This window comes from Idiotropiscis lumnitzeri, chromosome 15 (genome assembly GCF_059441095.1).
Source record: "Idiotropiscis lumnitzeri isolate Australia: NSW breed Sydney's pygmy pipehorse chromosome 15, RoL_Ilum_1.0, whole genome shotgun sequence".
Lineage (NCBI taxonomy): Eukaryota > Metazoa > Chordata > Actinopteri > Syngnathiformes > Syngnathidae > Idiotropiscis > Idiotropiscis lumnitzeri.
The window spans coordinates 2,219,299-2,239,795 of NC_142405.1; the positions used below are offsets into that span (position 1 = coordinate 2,219,299).

At 45.2% G+C, this 20,497-nt stretch overlaps 1 protein-coding gene and 1 long non-coding RNA gene across 8 annotated transcripts in view; one reads left to right on the plus strand and one right to left on the minus strand.

Moving 5' to 3' along the window:
* adgrl1a (adhesion G protein-coupled receptor L1a) overlaps positions 1 to 20,497 on the minus strand; it is a 108,230-nt gene that overhangs the window by 41,853 nt on the left and 45,880 nt on the right. For all 7 annotated transcript variants that reach the window (XM_088316309.1, XM_088316311.1, XM_088316312.1 and 4 more), the window contains exons 3-4: positions 5,023 to 5,236; positions 2,969 to 3,078 (exon numbers count right to left, since the gene is read on the minus strand). In XM_088316309.1, coding sequence (XP_088172435.1) covers positions 2,969 to 3,078; positions 5,023 to 5,236 — 324 coding nt within the window. The remainder of the gene's footprint in view (positions 1 to 2,968; positions 3,079 to 5,022; positions 5,237 to 20,497) is intronic.
* Positions 195 to 896, plus strand: LOC148322133 (uncharacterized). The gene is made up of 3 exons (XR_015846604.1): positions 195 to 570; positions 657 to 729; positions 826 to 896. It is a non-coding gene; the product is annotated as an uncharacterized LOC148322133 (long non-coding RNA).

Consider the following 20,497-nt stretch of genomic DNA (forward strand, 5'->3'; position numbering starts at 1 on the left):
ATGAATATTAATTTCTTTTACATTGATTGATCATTTTTGGGGGCGGGCGAGCTTTAAGAAACACTTTTGTGTGAAAGGCTTTTTTCAGTAATTGGTCGTCTACAGCTGTCGTTGTCAAGGCGATGGCACGTGAGCCAAGCAAGCGTGTCCAGTCAGAGGCGTGTGCGCACGCGCACGTGGGCGCGCGTGTCAATTCCTGCTGTCACTTTCCTGTTTGCGGTGACTGCAAACACCTCGGCGACATGACTCGCGCAAACAAAGCGGGAAGCTCGCTTGATGTAAACACGGCGAGGGGGGGCCACCTGACGTCCGCTGTAACGAAGCCGGCGAGGACGTGGCGGGGGCCAAACGTTTGCCAGACGGTGAGTGAACGATGGGGGCATTACCGGAGCCATTAGAAGCAGCAAATTCAATTAATCTTGACAAATCTCTGCTGAGGCAGAACGGAAAGGAGCGACTCGCCCCCCCCCCCCCCACTCGCGCTGGTAATTAAAAGTGGCCGAGTTGAGTGGCGTGTGACCGACTTGAGGTGTTTGGGATGAGCGAGTCGGAATGCGCAAGTCAGCTCGGGTTTGGTCTTGTTTCTTTTTCTTTTTTTTTCTTCTTGCAACAGCGGTTGGAGGACGGGAGTAATTGACTCTTCTTTCTCATTCCAGACAGAACTGTCATCACGGAGGGATCAGCTTCCAATTTTCTAAGCCGTGCCGTTCTTCAGATTCAATCGACAAAGTTTGTCTCTTTTTTTTTTCCCTAACGCAATGAGCAAAAAAAAAAAAAAAATGCAAGTCAGCAGCTATTTAATTATCCGCTTGATTGCTTCACAAGCCGCCAGGCAGCGGGAGGAGGACAAGGTGAGCACGCACAAAGACGAGGAAGGCGAGGACAACAAAGCAAGGTGCGTTGCCGTTGACCTCTTTGCTCGTATCCGACAGCTTTAAAAAAAAAAAAAATCATATTAGAGGCCAAGATTAAACTGACTTCATCTGATAACGGTATAAATTAAATCTGGGCCCACGCTTTGCTTTTTTTTCACGGCGGATCCTCAAATGAACGGCAGAATTTCATGTCACACAGTAAAAAAAAAAAAAATCTTCTGGTTGAGGATGGCTTCTTCCCATTGAGACTCATTTGGGCACCAGTAGGAGCTTTTCAAAATCAAAGAGAGGGAATTCGTCCAAAATGGCTGCTTCAAATTAAAATGGCGGATTTTCTCTCAATTTGCGGTATGGCTAAGATTTTTTTTTTTTATGACATACATACAGTATCCACTGATATTTGTGTTGATTGGTGGCAGGAGCATTATTTATTTTTTTTAATCTTGTGAAAATACTCAAAGCAATCAACACATTTTGACGTCACGCTCGTCAGATTTCGCGTTGATCGGTGAAACCGGTGCTCGTCAGTGGCTTACGATTTCGGCCTTTGAGAAGCGTCTTATCGTGCTTTTCATTTTTTTTTTTTTTCAAGAATCTCCTGCTGTTTTAAGACATCCCAACAACGACAAAGCCGGCGCATCCAGGTGTGAAACGGTCATAAAAGCGATCCGTTACGTAACATCTCCAGAGAAATGCGCGAGAGGGGCGGAGGACACCGGAGAGCAACACCAGCCAAGGACATTTCCACGTCCCCAGCATAAAAAAAAAAAGCGTCGTCTCCTTTATCATTCTCTCACAGGATAAAGTGAAGAGCGTGAAAGCAGTGAGCAGAGGGAAAAGGCGGGCGGGCAGAAAAGAAACGCTCGGAACTCCCTGAGTTTCTTTGAGGCTCTTTGAATGCTTTTCACCTGCAAAGAAGAAACAGAAGAAGAGACAGCAGAGGAGACCGCCGATGGAGGGGGGGGGTCCGAATGGAAGAATGATGAGGAGAGGAGGGGTGGGGGCTACTGGTGCCGCTCAGAGGGCAGACGGAGGATAAACGGGAAAAGGGGAGCGGTAATGAAATCGAAGCGAGACCTGAGAGTGAGGCGATGACGAGGGAGGAGAAGAGAGTCAAGTAGGTTAGCGGCGTCATCCTCGCGCTTCATTGTCACCTGAGGGGAAAAAACTAAACAAAAAAAAACAAATAGATCCCCCCCCCCCGCCTGGATTCCCCAAAACAAGCCTCACTTTAACACCACTTGCACCCACACATCCGGGCCGAGGGCTCCTCCCCCTTGCAGTCAGGTGATCCTGCACGGTGGAGGGATGGATCAGTGGAGGAAATCGGAAGTGTGTGTTTTCGGGAGCACATTTTCACAAGAGCGAGGCTCAACACAAAGCTTCTAAATCCTTTGCCAGTCTGTGCAAAAAAAAAAAAAAAAGGTACACGGATGTGTGTGTGTCTGCGATGCGTTGCCATGGCAACCTAAGGTGACGGCGCGCTCTCGTAACGCGGCTTTGTGTTAGCGCTCTCCTGACCTGCTGAGCTTCGCGCATGCAGCACGAAACGCCATCATCACAACGAACCATCGAACAACCGATCACAATTGATTTGCGTGGTGGCCGAATAAAAGTCTGAAAAAAAATCTAGCTATTTTATCGTATGTTTTATGGTTTCACTTGTATCTCTATTGCATTTTATTCATGTTTTTTTTTTTATTACTTAGTGTTGTGGCTGGAACAATGTCGCCTTCAAGGTGACAAACAAACGAATTAAGTTCGTAATCTGAGGTCCCACTGTACCTCAGAATTCCCCCCCAAAAAAAGGAACAAATTTCTTTCATTTGAAAGGAACAAGCAAGGAACACAAAAAGAACATTTACTGTGAGAGTCAATGGGAGTGCAAGGCTGTGGAATGAGCGAAAAACACGTTTCCGAGAATGCGCCCGTGTGCGTTTGTACGTTTGTCGTGTGTGCAAGCCACAGATTGCCCTCGTGTCCGCGTCGGAGCGTCACGAGGACTTTGAAGGGTTGACGCAAGAGCGGCAAGGAGTGGGATACTCAAGCGGGATGCTCTTGGAAACGCTCAGCAAAAACGGGAATGTACTCACTGTAGGGGACGCACTCGTATTGTATCTCCAAGTACTTGTAGGTCCCGGGGCAAGGGTCGGGGAACACGTCCGACCCGGCGACCACCACGCACTGAGTGCGGTTGTTACATCTAGACGGGAGAGGAGAGCATGGCAAACCTACTGTTAGTGGCCAGGTCATAGTTATATATTTATAGACAGAAAAAAAAACCTAATAAAATAAAATAAAATAAAATTAATAAAAAAATAAATAAATGAAATTAATAAATAAAATAAAAGAAATAAAAATAAAATAAATAAAATAAAACAAATAAAAGAAATTAAAATTAATTAAAATAAATAAAATAAAATAAAAGAAATTAAAATTAATTAAAATAAATTAAATTAAATTAATCAAATAAATAATGAATAAAATAAACAATAAATAAATAAATAAGAAAAAACATAGAATCGTCTTTTACTAGAGATATACACACACACACATTTATTGATACATTTCCAGTGCTCAGAAAATAAAACAGCAGTTGGTGTTGGAGGGATTAAGAAATGTGTCTTCAATACACAGTAAAATCATTTTAATTGTATTCGGTTTGCTGGCACTGCACTGAGCTGAGTTCTGGCGGTTTTGTAAAAAAAAAGAAAAAAAAAAAATCTGGTAAGACGTGAAGCATATTCATTGGAGCCAAATGTTTGTTGGTTTGACACCTGCGCTCTGAAAAGATGAAAGGAACCCTGGCACAGGAGACGCGATCATGTGACAGCTGCGTGACGTCAGAGCCGTCCTCTCGTGGGGCATCGTGAGTGGGAGCAATTAGAGGTGAGAGAACATGGAAGGACGAACGCAAACACTCCGCGCCGCATGTGGACTGGGGGCGGGGGGGGGGGGGGAGGGGTGTGTGGGTGTGTGTGTGTGTGTGTGTGGGGGGGGGGGGATCCATTCGTATGCACGCGACACCGCCGTCTAAAGCGCGCCGCCGCATGCCTTCTCACGAAGCACACAAGCGCACGGCGCACCTAATCTCGTGTTTAAGCATTTCTCCCATGTCGTCTCTTAAACCTCCGGTGCATTCACACCATCTCGCCGTCATGTTCGGCGCTCCCTTTCTCCTTTCTTCGCCCGCTCATTTCTCCCCTCCGAGCGCTTTACCTTCACACCGCCTCAAGCCCCGCCGCCTCCATTACATGCGTGATGGATAGCGCGGGAGAGGGTTTGCATTGATCTGCGCCCAGCTCGGAGGAAGCAGATGCTAAGCGAGAAGGCACTTGAAGCCATACCGCAAAATAAATATATAGACGCTACGCACTTTGGTAGGGAGACGCGCTCGCATTGTTTTTGCGCAAGGACGTCGACGTTAGTGATTCACTCACGGGGGAATCAAAACGGCTCAAAGCGGAGACGGAAGACATTCTAGGTCAGTGGTTCTCAAACTTTTTTCCACCCGAAAATAAAAATTCGTCATTACGTCCTACAGCCGTGTCGTTGGCCAAAAGGCGTCTTTCGACTCCCTAACTGACGCGTTGCATCACGTGACCGCGCATTCTCTCTCCTGATTGGTCCGTTATGTCACATGCTGCAATGATGACATCAGATTTCCCCGAGTTCCAGTACAGTTGCGAGAAAGCTGGACAAAAAGGAAGCTGTCCACGACGTCGGAGTCTGTCTTATCATTCACGTTATTGCCAGCAAGAAACATCACAGGTTTAGACAAATAAATTCAGAAAAAAAAAAAACGCATGCTGCCCAAAGCACACCACTCACAACAGCTCTCTAACCGGCCATCTGATTGGTCGAGGCTGGAAGACTCCCAGAATGTATCGTGGTACTCTTTTTTGTCATTTTTATTTCTTTTTGGGATATGAATGGCATGGCTAGCATGCGCGAGCTAGCATACGCGTCATAGTGCGCCTCGCCCGGTGCATGAGCGAAGTAGAGAAACAGCACCCGCAACCGACGCTGCGTCTTTTGGCCGTGAAAACACGTGAATCGAATTTCAATCTCGATCTCCAGTTGATTGAGTCAAGGCGAAAGAAGCGGCCCGCGGGCGTGTGGACGTACGAACGGAGCGCGGACGCACCTTTGCGACATGATCTTGACGGCGTCGGGCAGGTAGCACTGCACGTTCTCCATCTGGAAGGGGTCGGCGTCGCAGATTTTGTCGTCCGTGCGTCCGTAGTTGGCCGTCTCGATCATGATGACGTCGCTCCCTGGGCAGCGCAGCTCGATGGGGTAGCCTTCGCACGCCAGCTCTCGGCGCATCAAGCCAAAGGGCATCATCGACCGGCTCAGCGCTGGATGGGGGAAGATGGCGGGAGGGTAGAGGGGGGGGGGGTGGAAATTATTGAGAAATCGACAGACCTTGATTCCCTGAAAGGAGACGCTTTGCTACCGGGCCACGTTGGAAATACGAGGTGAGGTTCTTATCCTCCTGGACCATAAAAAATCTCAAAAGGTGAAAACAGATGAACATTTTCGAGCTTGTCCAAGAGCGATCCTGGCCGACTTCGACCGGCTGGACTTGGCGCACAATCATCCATTTTCTCCAACACTTGTTCGCAATCGTGAGCTGGAGTCTACCGGTAGCATATTAGGAGCGCATGCTGGATTTCACTTAGCGACATGATTGAGTGTGCAAGATGACGCGTGGAACGCTCTCGACTTTATGTCAAGAGCTAACATGTTATTTTTTGAAATAAATAAAAAATACAATCCAAATATGACAACACCAAACCGGTAACATTTCGTTTTTGGCAACGTTTGATCATGAAGAAGTCATGATGAAAACGGCGCACGCTGCGACTGGAGCCGTTTCTTTGGGTGGAGGTGCAAAGTAGTGCTGCGACGCTACATTGAAATCTTGCTCGCAGCTTCGGGGCTACGCACTCCTGCTTTAAGCTCGAACATTTACATTACACGATAAAAATCCCCAAACAAGTGTGCATATTTCTTCTTCCAACCCTCCACTTTTGTCGCCTCTCCAGAACAAAGCCCGAATGGAATATGAATGAAAATGTTTCTTAAAGGGGCAGTGACGCCATCTTGACGTGGTGGGCAGCAATTTTTATTGACACGTTCAAACACCGTGAAGTCCATATGATGATGAAAATATTTTCCAAAACCAAAATTGCCAATAATTTCACGTCCGAAATCTAAGAAGGGATCAAATGTCTTCACTCAATTGCATTATGTTGACTCGTCATGAATTAAATGCGGACAAAGAAAATAAAAATCGGCTTTCCAAGGCCCAGTCGTAATATGACAGTTTATCCTTGAACGAAAGCGCCACTCGGCTTGTGATCGCATATTGGCAGGCGGGACGCTGGTGAGACAAACTGTGAGAGTAGCAAATGTTAACAAACTCCTACACTCGGGGCTCGCAGCGGGGGGGGGGGGGGGGGGGGGCTTCAGCCGCCGTCGTGCCGGCACGGCTCCAGTCAGAAATTCCCACAAGAAGACGGGAAAAAAAATCAAATTGTCAGTCTCCACTCGTGTGTGTGTGTGTGTGTGTGTGTGTGTGTGCTGGCGGCTGTTTGACATGCGCGGTGGTCAGCGAGCAAGCGAGGGGCTTCGGTGTGGAGCCAGCAGGGACCAGGAGGGTGGGGGGGGGCAACGCGGGGTTAATCGGCGAGCTAGGCTGAGAGGCATGAACGAGAGCAGCGGTGAGTTTCTCGGAGAGTTCGGTGTTGTCTCTCCAGCTCGCTCCTCCGCTGCACACCTTGACACGACCTCTCGGTTGAGCAAAAAAAAAAATGGAAATAAAAACAACATCCAGAATTTGGTGGGATTTACACTGACTGGTGATGTATTCGCTCACGTCCGCTCAAGCAACACAAACGAATTTTATGACAACCTTTGTAAATATGAAAAAAAAAAAAGAAATGAAAAAGTTTCGTAATTGTTCATTAAATTCGACCAATGGAATAATAACCACAAAAATTTACAGTGTGCCTCTTTTTTTAATTAAATTTTTTATTTTTTTTTTAAATGAGGATCTGAGTCACTAAATCAATAATTAAATAATTTTACTTGACAGAACAATAATCACTCCATTCTGCTTACATCACCGGGAAATGGTTAAAAATTTGACGTATTTCCAGAAATGACATTGAATTAAAAGTATGAATGGTCTCCAGATACGGCCCAGGAAGCCCGGCGATGTCAAAGCAAACCTCCAGAGCTCACGTGACCGAATGACATCTTTGAGCGTAAGAAAACAGGAGCTGACACTAAATCGACCTGCTAACGAGTGTCGCGCACGGTCGTCATGGCAATTATAATAATTGCCAAAACAAAAGCAAAATGATAAAGATATTTCACAAATATTGACTGAACGAGAGTAAAAACGGCTTTGGAGAACGAAATCAGTAGTCTGGAAGTCCAGCGCTTGCTGAAGGACAGTCGGCATTTGTTCTCTGGAGTCAGCCTGCCAGCCAGCGTGAGCGAGTCGCTGGCCGTGGTGCTGAACTAAGAAAACTTGTTGGACGGGCAGAAATGGAGTCCTCTGTGAGCGGGCGCGCCGTCGGAGGACTGTTAAGCGGGTCGGCGAGCAGCTGCCAAAAGCGTTGCGGAGGCGCAGACGGCTTTGACGGCGTTTCAAGTCGATGCTCTGCGTGCTGCCGGTGAATTTCAAATTTGAAATTTCACACCGAGTGCCACTTTTACTTTTACATCTCGCCTCACCTGAGTCACAGAATCTGCACTTCACTTTCCAGATCACTTTTTATGATATGAAAACACTTCCTTGAAAGATGTGTTTGATGTTGTCGACCCGGGAAAAAAATTATTTGAGGCGAATTTGTTGTCTCGGCCCAGCTTCTGCCGTTCAAAAATGGGGAATATGCTTTTTTTGTGTGATTGCACATCCACGCCAAAAGTTGGCAGTGGTGCGCAACAAATATGAACTCTACGGTGTCGGTTTGTTTTGCAACGAAAATTAATTACAGTTGCGGCGGAGAGTGGGTGGTGGGGGGGGCAAATTATTTTATTATTTTCTTCTTGCTAGGGGGGCGTAAAAGAAAATAATTGAGAAGCACTGACATAACAAAGTTGATTTTTTTTCCGAGTACAAGAACAATCACAATTGGAATTAAGCATTTATACGATTAAGCTAACAATGTGTGCTTAAGTGAGAGCGCGAGTACTTTTCCCACCTCTGATTCCAGTGGCACAGTGCTCATTTGGGTCAATGTCGACGTCATTCAAATTGCCCCCCCACCCCCGACGTTCTCTGCAGCCGCGTGCTACGTGATTCACTGCCAATTGACTAGCTCGTATTTCTAAATGCCACCCATTGATGCAGGAGGGGGGGGGGGCGGAGTTGCGTTGTGTAACTAACTCCATCAGGGCTGAATGACTCGCACGCACAAACACGCACACACTTTGTATCTTTTCTGCCTCGCCAGCATGCAGCGCCAAATCACAAAGACCGAGATGCAAAAGCGCATACTAATTAAAGCCGCAGAGATGCAAACAGCAGGCAAGGCAAAAAAAACAACAAAAAAAAAACAACAACACATACGCCAATGCTAAAAACAAAAAAACAAAAACACCTTGTGACACACACACACACACACGCTGTAGTCCGGTTCCACTGCATGGCGGCTTGGAACAGCAGGACGACAAAGCGCCAGCGATGTCAGTGTGTGGCCTTGCTCTCTTAACTAGCCCGTGGTGAAAGCACAACACAGCTGGACAATGATTACAAGCTCACGCCGAGAGAGTCAATGGGAGGGGAGGCGGGCGGTGGGGTGTTTGCAGGTCGCTCAGTCCACTCGCACAACAAGAACAGGAAGCCCACACACACTGGGGGGGGGTTAGAAAATAATTATGCCGGGTGAGAGAATGCACACCTGAGCAGTTGTTCCGCATCGATTGGTTAGTTAACCGAGGGGGCCGAAAAAAATTAATAAATAAATAATGCGTTAGCGTAGACTATCTGTTTAAAATCGTCAAAAACCGGTAACATTTCGTTTTTGTAGCAGCCTTGACGTGAGGCTACATACAAAACTAGCTAGCAGCATTTTTTTTTCAATGAATTGATTGAGTGGAAGGATTGAAATGCACTCTTAAACGCCTTCGCTGTCATTTTTGGCTCCTATATCCGTCAGTGGCAGCGAATGACACTTTTTTCGATGAATTTTCTTTCTCTGCGCTGAAAGTCGGCCGAGAACGTCACCATAACAGCCCGAGGCGCATTTTGTTTCGTGTCGGTAAAAAAGCGGTTTGGTTTGAAATAAATAGATAAATAAATAAAATTCCCGCGCTGTTTTTGATTGATGCCGGGTGGTTTCATTCCCGCCGCATATGCTTATCTTCTCGTGTTTGTGTAATTAATTTGGGCTTAATATCAGCGCGCCTGCACGCTGCCGTCCATCATCGGCGGCTCGCTCCCATTTAGACGCTGAAGTGTTTACTTTGTCACACCGCCGAGGCGATGCTCCAATTTGATAAAGAAGGGGCCGAATGAAGACAAATCCATTACCGAGTTCAAGTAATTTTGTCATTAGCCGGCCGTAAGTGGGCCGCAACATTAGGGACACCTGCCCAATCTAGTCTCTCACACACAAACTACACAGAAAGTATTTGTCTTTTCGGGGGCTCAACATGAGCTGCAGTTCCACCGACCGACACAAAACCGGGAGGACAAGTCTATCATGACGGGACCCATGAGAAAGTCGCAAGGGGCCGAGCCCGAAATTGAAGAGGAAGTCGGCCATTTTGGTGCGATGCAGCCATCTTGGGCACCGTCCAGGCGTCGTACTTGCCAGATTGCAAATGGGGAATTTGCCCAGATGAGCCCCAATCGCAAGCAGGTATCCTAGACAGATGCCAACATTTTTTATTTTTCTATTTTGCTTACGCCATCTGATTTTGCAAAGTAGAGGCCATGGAAAAAAAAAAAAAAAAAGCAAGACGACCATTATTTTTACTTTCTTTTTTTTAAAGTAGTTATGGGTTACAGTCCGCTTGCATTGGGGCCAAGTTGGTGCAGAGAAAATAAAGCCGTGTGTGGCACCGAGTGAGCACTCTTGTACGCGCTTTTGCCACCTACTGGACTGGAGTGGAACTGAGTAATGACTATTTTATGAAATTGATTAGTAATGTTGACAAATTATTTGAAGTATTATTCAATCACATTATTTTATTTCCTCTATTCAAGTAGCGTGTTCATGTTCAAACAGTGCAAAATTGTTTGCGTTTTTCACAATCATATTTGACATATTTTGAAGCAATCAAACCACTGCTTGGTTTTCGGGACGGTACTTGGTTTGGAAAAGTTGTCTAACCCCTGAAAAAGACATTTCCAGTGGCTGCCGGAGGTGATTTTGGGCGGTTGCATTAAAAGATTAGCGCCCGCATTACACGTGAACGATGTCTGCGTCCACGTTAAGCCACTCGCTGCTGAAACTCACAAACTTTGGGGTCCCGGGGAAGTTTTTTTTTTTTTTTTGCGCCGACATCAGCATGTACTTTGCATGAGCTTTTGAATGGAGCGCAATTTTACTGACGTGTGTGTGTGTGTGAAAGAAAGCCAGATGGCTGCAGGCCTAGCTGGAGCCGAGCCGAGCCGAGCCGAGCAGAGGATGAGCTTGGAGCGGCCATGAGCTACGATTGTCCTTCACTGCGCGGGAATCCATTACGCTTTCAGGGTCGCCGCAGCCAGCCAGCGCAAACACAAACACGCGCACACTCACACACACACACACATTGAGCATCGAGTCGTGCAAGTCACAACGAGCAGATGACGAAGTGTCGTCCTCGGCGGGAGCCATATGTGTTGGTGCGTCTAACCCCTCGCTGAGATGATGACTCGTGACATCATCTTCATTTGATGTTCATATGCAAAGCATTTCTACTGACTTATTATTTAAGTTTTTTTTTTTTGTCTGTATTGAAGTGCAGTGTTGATCTTGAAATGTTGATTCATTTTGGAATATACATTTTAGAAATAAACTAATCTGAATGTACTCGCAAGTTTACTTGTAGACTAAACACCCCCAAAAAATTGCCTAATTTAGGTGATTAATCCCAATTTTATTTATTTTTTTCAGTTTATTTTACTTCAAAAATAATTTGCAAATATTGTGCCATATTAACTGTCTTTAGCACGTCTCCGAACAAAACATGGCGTTCAAGTTACCACTGGGCCTTGCAAACCAACACTGCTGGACTTCTGAGAAAAATGTCCGTCTCCATTTAGATTGTATTTAAGAATCAACGAATGCTATTTTTGAATGAAATATACGTGCCAAGCTGAAAAATTACTTTGTCTCTAATATATATATCTATGTTTTTGCTTTTGCGCTTTTTTTCTTTTTAAAACAACAAAAACAAGACTTTTTTTTTTTTTATTTCACAGATAAGACGTACTAATTGAAAATTAAATTAGCGAATATATTCGTCATTGGGAGTAAGAGTTTGAATTCCAGTTGCCGAATAGAATCGTAGCTAGCAATGAATGCGTGAATAACGAGTTCATAAATGAGCATGATGTTGGCACTCGGAAAGTTGAGGACCACCGACTTGTGCTGTACAAGTTCAATATTTGTCTGCGGCAAATTCATGAAATGGCTGCCGATTGCCGATTCTCAAATTCCATGCAGTGATGCGCATGAGCTCAGAGCGACGGGTGTTCCTCCAGGGTGGCGGGCACGAGAGGCTCAAGTGCTTGCCTTCATAATGGAAGCTACAAATTAAGAGCAAGAGAGAGAGAGAGAGATGATTGGATTTGAATCATTATCCTGGCACAGTAATTAAAGCCGCAGGGTGAATGGATGTTTGGACCGTCTGAGAAGAACGGGCTTTTTTTTTTGGGGGGTTTTTTTTTCCCTCCTCTCCCGAGCTTGTTCTTTTCGCCGTCTATTACGGCGCTCTTTTGTCGCGCCAGACTCAATGCGCTCGCCGACGAGGACTCTTAGCCATTAACGACGCTCGGCGCACATTAAAAGGAAGGACGAAAAGTTCCGTCTTGCACCAAAGGCCGCATTTACTTAACAGATCAAATCATGTGTCCAAATAGCGATTTAGTTCTGCTGAACAGAAGTAAATAAAAACAACCAAATATACAAATCGTTGTTTTTTTTTTCATATCATAACGCATATTTATCGAGGTTTAAAAAAATTTCCAAACCAAACAAGCCAATAAATGAAAATATGCTGGACAAAAAAAAAACACATCAAGACTGTCTTCATTGAATTATAACGCTGAAAGTTTTGGATGGCAAGTTTTTCCCAGAGAACGATTTGGCATGCTGCGCCGAACTTGATCCGGCCGCATCCACGCGGAGCTGTCATCTTTTTTGATGTTTTCGAAGGCCTACGCGCTTCGGCTTTTGGGATTTGTCCACATTTTTTTCCGACCAAATCAGACCGTGGGATGTTGCCGTTGACATTTCCGACAACCCGTGCAGAAAGCTCCGAACATCTCTAGTAACGCACATCTCGTCGATGGCTGGCCACGTACAATTGTGCTTTTCACTCACAAGTTTGCTTCATTTCATTATTTAAAGTTTGGCTCGGTGCTCTTTTTTGTCTCGAAAGGTCCAATCTGATAAAATGGGAAACAAAGGGCAGAGTCTGATGACGGTGACGGTTAACTCCTAGTGGTCTGTGGTGGAATTGCAATTGGGTTCCTTAAAATAATATTAAAAAAAAAAAAAGTTCCTTTGACCGAGAGTGGCCAACTGGTCCGCGTCTCATTTTGCAATTGCGAGTTTGACTTTTTGTCATCGGCGACTGCTAATATGAACGCGTAGGAAAAATATAACAAAGAATTTAACAGAGCCAAGATCAGTCTTAGCCTCTGCTCCCTTGCTCCTTGCGAGTGCTTTCATTCTGCATTTGTGTTTGATTGTTTGAGGAGCTCGCCGGCCAACTTGTCAGGCGGCCGGCCGGTTGGCTTTCGGAGCCCGTAATGTGACGAGCCGCTCTGAGGACTCGCGTCTGCTTCGGCAGTTATCTCTTAACGCCGCTCATTAGCCATAAAAAAAACGTCGATGCCAAAGCAGAGACGGGAAGTTGAACAAGTCAGAAATCCCGCCTCCTCTTCTACAAACGTTTTGTCCTTGGCGTTACCTCCACGCCGGCCAGGAATCACAACGAGTCGCGAGAAGCGTCCCAGACAATTCTTGGGATCCTCGCCACTCACTTTTAGCGCGCTAAGTTAGCCTAATGAGTGGCCAGAGCTTGGCCTGTCAACTCTGATGAGGCCGGGTGAGCGCGGCTACGACTGTCGCATCCGTGAATTGGCCTGCGAGCTGAGGCGCTGCGACATCCAGACGAACCGAAAGGCCTGGCGTGATGGAGGGACGGGGGGGGAGGGGGGGGGGGTAATGCAAGCCTCGCTAAGGTCAGGACGCACCCAAATAAAATAAATAAAATTAAAAAAAAAAAATTGCAGATGATGAAGCGTGATCACAACGACCACATGAGTAACACGTAGCCAAATAAACTGCATTACAGAGCAGGCCAAATCATTACATCAGTCAAGGGAGAATTAAACAAGCCCCCCCCCACCACACTGTCGCCCCCCCCCCCCTGCAGCACATCCCGAAGTCATATTTGGAAAATTACCCCAAAAAATAAATAAAAAAAGGCTCACAGGCAAACAACCTCATCCAGATTCGACCTCCAGAACTCCCGCTTGTTGACAAACTTTGCTTTAGGGGGACCTAGCAGGCATGGCGGGGGAGATTAAGACAGCCACTGAGATGCCAACACACACACACACACACACACACACACTTGAGGAGCGAGGCGAGACGGGACGTGCTCATACTGTCAAAACGCTTCATCGCTAGCTCTGGTGCCTAATTATGCAATAAAAAAAAACTCCAGCAGGGGCGGGTAGAAGACATCGCCCCAAAATAAAAAATCAGCCCGTCCAAGTATGAGCTGCAACCGGTGTAAAATATTTTTTTTCCCCGAGGGAGAGAGGAGCTGTGCCACAGGCCCCCAGCGACTTTTCTTTGCGACGCGGAAGCACACGAACAGGCAGACATCTTGTGTCGCGCAACATGTTGCTGTGAAGGGAAGTTGGTGCAGAGAAGCGGCAGTCAAGTCACACAATAACCCCCCCCCCCCCCCCCACAAAAAAAATAAAATAAATAAAGCCTGGTTAAGTTTGGTGATAAACACATGAGATTTTTTTTTCCTCCTGTCAAGTTGGGAGAGGAAACAAAACAAGAGCCTTAGCAACCTCCCTTTGGGGGACAAACCCCAGAGGGACGGAATGAGAAGGGTGGAGCTTGACGCGCTGCAGTCTGCATTGGTGAGCAGAGAAATTTGTAAGACCACCCACCAGACAACCCGCATCATAAAACAAAAACAAAAAATAAAAAAGTTGAAGAAAAAAAAAAAAGGAAAGATCTCTAAATGTATGTCCGTCAACGATACAGAGCTGAGGGGACTTGGAAAGCCACTTCTTCGAGCTACTTATTTTTCTTTTTTTCTCCTTCTTGGCGAGCAGAGAGGGGAAGAGTGAGCAGTTACACAATGAAGAGGGAGTTAAAAGACAGCAAACAGGCAGTGCAAACATGGATGCCTTTTTGCTGATAAAAATTGGTGCCAGCCGGTACTAGTTAGCCCCAAGGACAGCATGAGTAGCCCGCGGGTTTGTTCCAAAATTAGTTCACCAGTGATAGGAGACTAAAAATCCGATTTAAACGTTGCTGCTGCTGCTGAATGCTTTTGACGCCATTTTAATTTAATTTAATTTTTTTTAATGAAATGTCACGCTGACGACCCAACAAAATAAAAGCAGCCAGCTCGTGTTTTCCAATTCCAAGTACAATTCATCGCAAAGTTTCATGAAGTAGCCGGGTAAAAGCAGCTCCCTGAGAGAGTCGCGCTCGTGTGAAAGTCGAGATCGGGGAAGAAGAGAGGCTAGCGGCCGAGAGGCAAAATGCGGAGGCGAGCGAGGGCGAGGCTCGCCGTCAGAAAAATGCCCGCGCATTCCGAAGAGTAGCAAATCGCATCCAGAGACCTGTTAGGGAAGATGAGTGTCAAAGCGCGGGCCTGCCACCGCATTAGACACTTAATTAACCTCCTTCGACGCCGGGCCAAAGCTTTGGCTGCGTGGCCGCTCCGTGGATGCTAATATTTGGCCTTCCGCAGTGGGTGTCGACGACTTAGCCCATCCCCCTTTTTGCAATATGTATGCCACTTGATTGCGCAGTAATCCCCGCGCTCCTGACCTCCAATTTTTGCTGGTCCCAATAAAAGCCACTTAGCAGTGTAACGCTCGTTGAAACGCTCCGCCTCTTTGGGTGCCATCCGACTTGGCCTGCTTTTAACCCTCTTTTCTACACCGAAACCCAAATGCATAATTACATTTTATTTGCCAAGAAAAATATATGAATACTTTTACTACTAACTGACACATTCTTTACGTGCGTCTGCTACATCTTACAAGATCTACAACGAAGACTATCGATGTAACATTTTTCAGTTTCAGCACAATATCAAGTGAAAAAAAATAAATAGAAGCTGCCGATTGTCAAAGGATTTAACATTTATTTCTACCTTACACATTTTTTTCCACAATTACCCAAATCACCTACCTATCTTGGACAAAAAAAATAAAATAAATAAAATGATATATATTTTTTTTAAACAAAGAGTAGCGTATATTAAGCAAAATAGTGACTTTTATGTCAATAATTTTTACTTTAGCAACACCCCAAAAATCCCAACAGTCCTTTTGTTCTATAAAATTCAAACAACAACAATGGAAATGTCCTTTTGATGGCCAGATAATGTCTTTCTTTCTGATTCTGATTTCTGATTTAAAATCACCAGCGTAACAATTTGACATTTGCTAAACTTCAATTATTTGCATGCTATTTAGTAGTAGTAGTAGTAGGTAGTGTGTGTGCATGTAAGAATGTGTGTGTGTGTGTGTGTGTGTGTGTGGGGGTGTGGGAGCCACTTTCAAGCAACTGGCTGAAACTTTGTCATTCGGAAACATATCGATATCCGACACTTGTGTGATGCCCCTCAGAGGTGAAGGTAAGCAGAGCTGCGTAGACTTTTGCTGGTTGCGCAGACTAGCATGAAAGAAGAGCTTTAACTTCTATAATAAAACAAAAGGCATAATGTCTCCAAAGTGACACCGCGAGGCCTTTTGAGAGCAAGGAGGAAGCGATCACACGACAGCGCAAACAGCCCGGCAGCCGTTTTTTGTGCGAGCCACGTTTGAAGTGTTTGAATCAATGCGCGCGAGCTAACATACATCCGAACACAAACAAACACGGAAACACACAAACACCGGCACGCGCTGATACCGCAAACACAGAAACAAAATAAGAGTCGAGCATCCAAACGCGGCGCGGAAAGCCGAGTGTCATCTTCAAAAAAAAGGACGGCTTGAAAAGAACGCGCCGCCTCCCCCTTCCTCCCCCGACTCCCGATACATGTTCAAAGGCCGTCCATTAACCTTTTGCTCACACAGGCCCCCCGTGTGATCTAGCGCCGTCAGCCCAGGGCTTTGAAGACCCCCGCACGGCGCACGGGCACGAGCAGGTGAAAGCGAAAAAAAAAACACGCGGCGGCGGTGAGAGACGTGCGTTTACAGCAACGCGCCGTGAGGTGAGGACAGCATGACAGCAAAGTGTTTTGGGCGAGGGCTGTCACATCATCATGTAGTCATCGCCGAGGTGAGAAAATGGATGAAAAAGCCGAAGAAGTGACAAGATTGCTGCTGGTGTCGTTAATAAGATGAGGCGGCAACGGGGAACTCCAGATAACAAATTTGGCAGCCCGAGGAGCCTCAAACTTCAACAGCGCCAAAAACAAAAAATCATAAAGCAGTCAAATGAGAGCGTGTTGGAGCAAGCGTGCTCATTTAATAATGCATACCGACAGCGTGTCAGAACAAAACAAACAAAATGCGTGAATGCGACGGCACGCTTCAAAATGGTTTGCCTGGCAAACGTTGCCATTGATTTTGCAGTTCCGCGTCGTTTTGTGTGGCATTAAATATTTTAAGGACACAAGAAAGATAAATATTAGCGTTGTAAAATTAACACGTTGCAATAAGCAAGTGTTGTGTCCTTTTCAACAAGAAATGTGCACACATTGATGACAAAAATGTCGCCCAGTAGACACAACAACCGGTGATACGGGGAATGCGTTTGTAAGTAACACTCAATTCTAATATTAAAAAAATATATATATATATATATATTTTATATTTATTATTATTTAATTTATTTTATTATTTTTAAAAAAAAATTAATTATATATATATATTTTATTTTTATTTTATATATATATATATATATATATATATATATATATATATAATAATAAAAATATAATAAAACATTTGATTGGTGGGGAAAAATTTTCAATGCTTCATCCAAATTAATATTTTCCAATTTTCCAAATTCTGGCCATGTTGATATCTCCAATCCGATGACAGTGCCGGTGCACAAAACCTACGTGAACTCCGCCGCAAACTTGCATGCCTGTTAGTCAACTTCTTCGATTATTCCCACGCCAACTTTTCATTTCCGCACATTAGCAGGCAGATTAAAATAATAATTAAGTGCCGATGCGATGCTTTGTTGGCGGCAGTTTACAGGCAAGAGATGTCGCGGCGTATGTCTCCGACTTTCTTGAGCGCGCTATATTGAAAACATGCACAAACAAATGCCTTTTTTGTTTTTTTTTTTTTAATTGTAAAGTGCGTCGGGAAGGTCGACCCGCCCATCAGACGGCGGCGCTTTCAACGGGCGCGTTGCCATAGGAGTAGTAAAGTGCATTAAGAAGTGATCAAAGCGTTTGTGCGTGCGTCTATACATCCCCCTTCAAAAGACGCCGACAACTACGGACAAAATGAAGAAGTGATGTAAATGTAAAAAGAACAAAAACAAAACATGAAGGCGATGCAGCGCCACGGCTTTGTGAATCAATAAATCAACAGAAGCCATAGCAAGGTTAGCGGCATCGCCTCTCGTTATGTTATTTCGAGACGGCTGCCAGGAAATCAATTGTGTTATGAATTAAAAGAGTCAGTGGAATTAGAATTTCAATATTATCCAATTGCCGCTGCTCGGCTGCATAATGGATGTTTGTTTGGAGGTGAACTTTTCGGTACATTTATATAATCGAGGTATATGTCGGAGACAGATTGTCAAAATTTGGACTCAAGGGGGAAACACTGCAATTAAAAAATAAATAAATAATTCAAAATAAATAACTGAAAAATGTTAGTATGACCTAAAAAGCAGAGCAAAGGGACCTGAGAGGATTGGTTAGCCACGTGAAATTAGCAACTGGTCAACAGATTCATTTAGCACCTCATTTTTAATTGATTTCATCTCCTACATTTCAAAAATTTAAAATTCAAACTGCTCACTTTGAGTCTTATCGTAACGTCCCAACACAAATAAGTCAGGCCGCCGCGGCTAACGTCTGCTTGTTTCACAGCGCTAATGCTAGCTTAGTATTGCTAGCGCTGTTATTTATTTATTTATCTATGTATTAGCATTTTATTACCACTTGACTTGCTTTTATGAATGACCATGTTTGAGATTTGTACACACCGGTCATCGGTTGCGCGTTTTTGATTTTTGGATTTTATGCAACCAGAACCACGAAAAGTGAAGGTTAGCAAACGCGCACATTGAGCAGGCGATCAAATAATAACTGCAAATTTACAATTGTCGATCCAGTTAGTTAGTCATACCAAGAGTTGACTTTCATATTTGTTATTTTCACATTTCATATTTGATGTACATCCGCTCAAAGCAGACGCACACATTTTTTGTTGGCTTGTGCTAGTGTGCCTAATCAAGTGACGAACGAGAATATCCCGTGTATCACAGAAACAACGCACGTGAATAGTAGAAAATGTAATTGGAAAAAAAGAAAACAAAACACGGGGAAGCGAAGGGGGAGGACAGTTGTAATATACAAGCTGAAACGAGTAAGGCAGTTCCCTCCGTGGCGTAGAACACAAGTAAGACGCATGAGCCTTCGTGAGCGCATTTGCAAATTGAAACATGTCACAAGCATTATGTGCTGAAATGACTTACAAATAGCCGCATAATGGCCGCGCTGCCGCCGCCGTGAAATAGCGCACGGCGACGCGCGGCGCAGCAAGGTTAGAAGCGTGTTAAATGAAAGCCGGGTTGTCGGGGGGGGGGGCTGTGTTCGTCACATTAGGCAAGCCGAATGGATTTTTTTGGGGGGGGAGTGTTGAGGGTATGTGTTTGGCGTCCCAAACAATTGACGGCACGTTCCACGTTTGTCAGGCAACGTGTCATTCGGTCAAGGAGCCCGAACGCTTGTGGGCGGGGAGCGACTCAGATGATTATTAGCTTACATTTGGTCCACAGAAAACGAATAAAGCCATGCCGTTGCTTATTTAAAGGAGAAATCAAGTCCAAAATGTCCCCAAAACGTGGTGTTCTGATTAATATTGTGTTTGTGGAATATGAATTGAGGATCAAAAAGGGGACGGCCATTTTGCCACTTGCTGTCGACTGAAAATGACGTCACAGCTGCTCGTTTTGTGAACGTCGCATGAGCAAACCCAGAAAGCAGACGAGCCATGATTTGGTTGTGACCGGAGCATTTAGGCCAGCTGTGAGCAAACTACGGCCCGGGGGCCACATGCTGCCCGTTAAATGTTTTAATCTGGCCCGCCGTACTTGGAAAAAAAGGAAATGAATAAACCTTGTTAATATTTTCTAAATATTGTGGCGAGTCAAAGCCAGATATTTTGTTGCCATGCTTCTGTTCACTTTCATTTAGAATTAAATGTATTTTTTTTTCTCCGGTGAGGTGAGATTACCAAAACACTCCATCCATCTGCTCCTGGTCCGGCCCCTCTGTCAAAATTTAGAACCCATTGTGGCCCGCTAATCAAAAAGATTTAGGCACTGTGATGTCATTTTCAGTCCGCCGCCTGGATTTTGCTGCTGAATTCAAATTCCCCCTCGTACAGTACAAACAAAACTAGCCACAATTCCATTCACGACTCAATTTAGAGATCACAAAGCAAAAATGCGGACCGAGTCGACCAGAAACCGATTATGCTCACATTTGAGGTATCCCTCTAATATTAAAGGGAAAATAATAGTTTTAAAAAGACAAAAAGGGGGCAGGCCTTCACATGACACCGTCAAGCCAAGTGCGATGAACCTGCAGCTTCCGAAATCACTTCTGATTAGCCCTTTTAAAAGCTTCTCGTCACATCACAAAATGGCCTATTCGGCTAAATTCCATCTCCATTGTTCTTATTCCTCGCTCCTCCCGCTCCTCGGGTCAAGGCAATAAAAGGGAATTAAATAAATGAATTAAAATTCCGCCGCCCAAATGAGCAGTGCGGTGCTGCGGGGGCGAGCGTGGATCTTTTTACATACACGTGTGCCGGAGTCCATTAGTGGGAGAAAAGATTGGCGCTCGCGCCTCGGGGGCTGGATACACGTTCAATTGATTACGAATGCATTATTAATGCCGTCTGAGGGGTCAGCTCGCGGAGCCGGATGTCTCGTACCCGCTCGGATGCACTGCATACATACAGGCGAGACGCTCGGCATCAC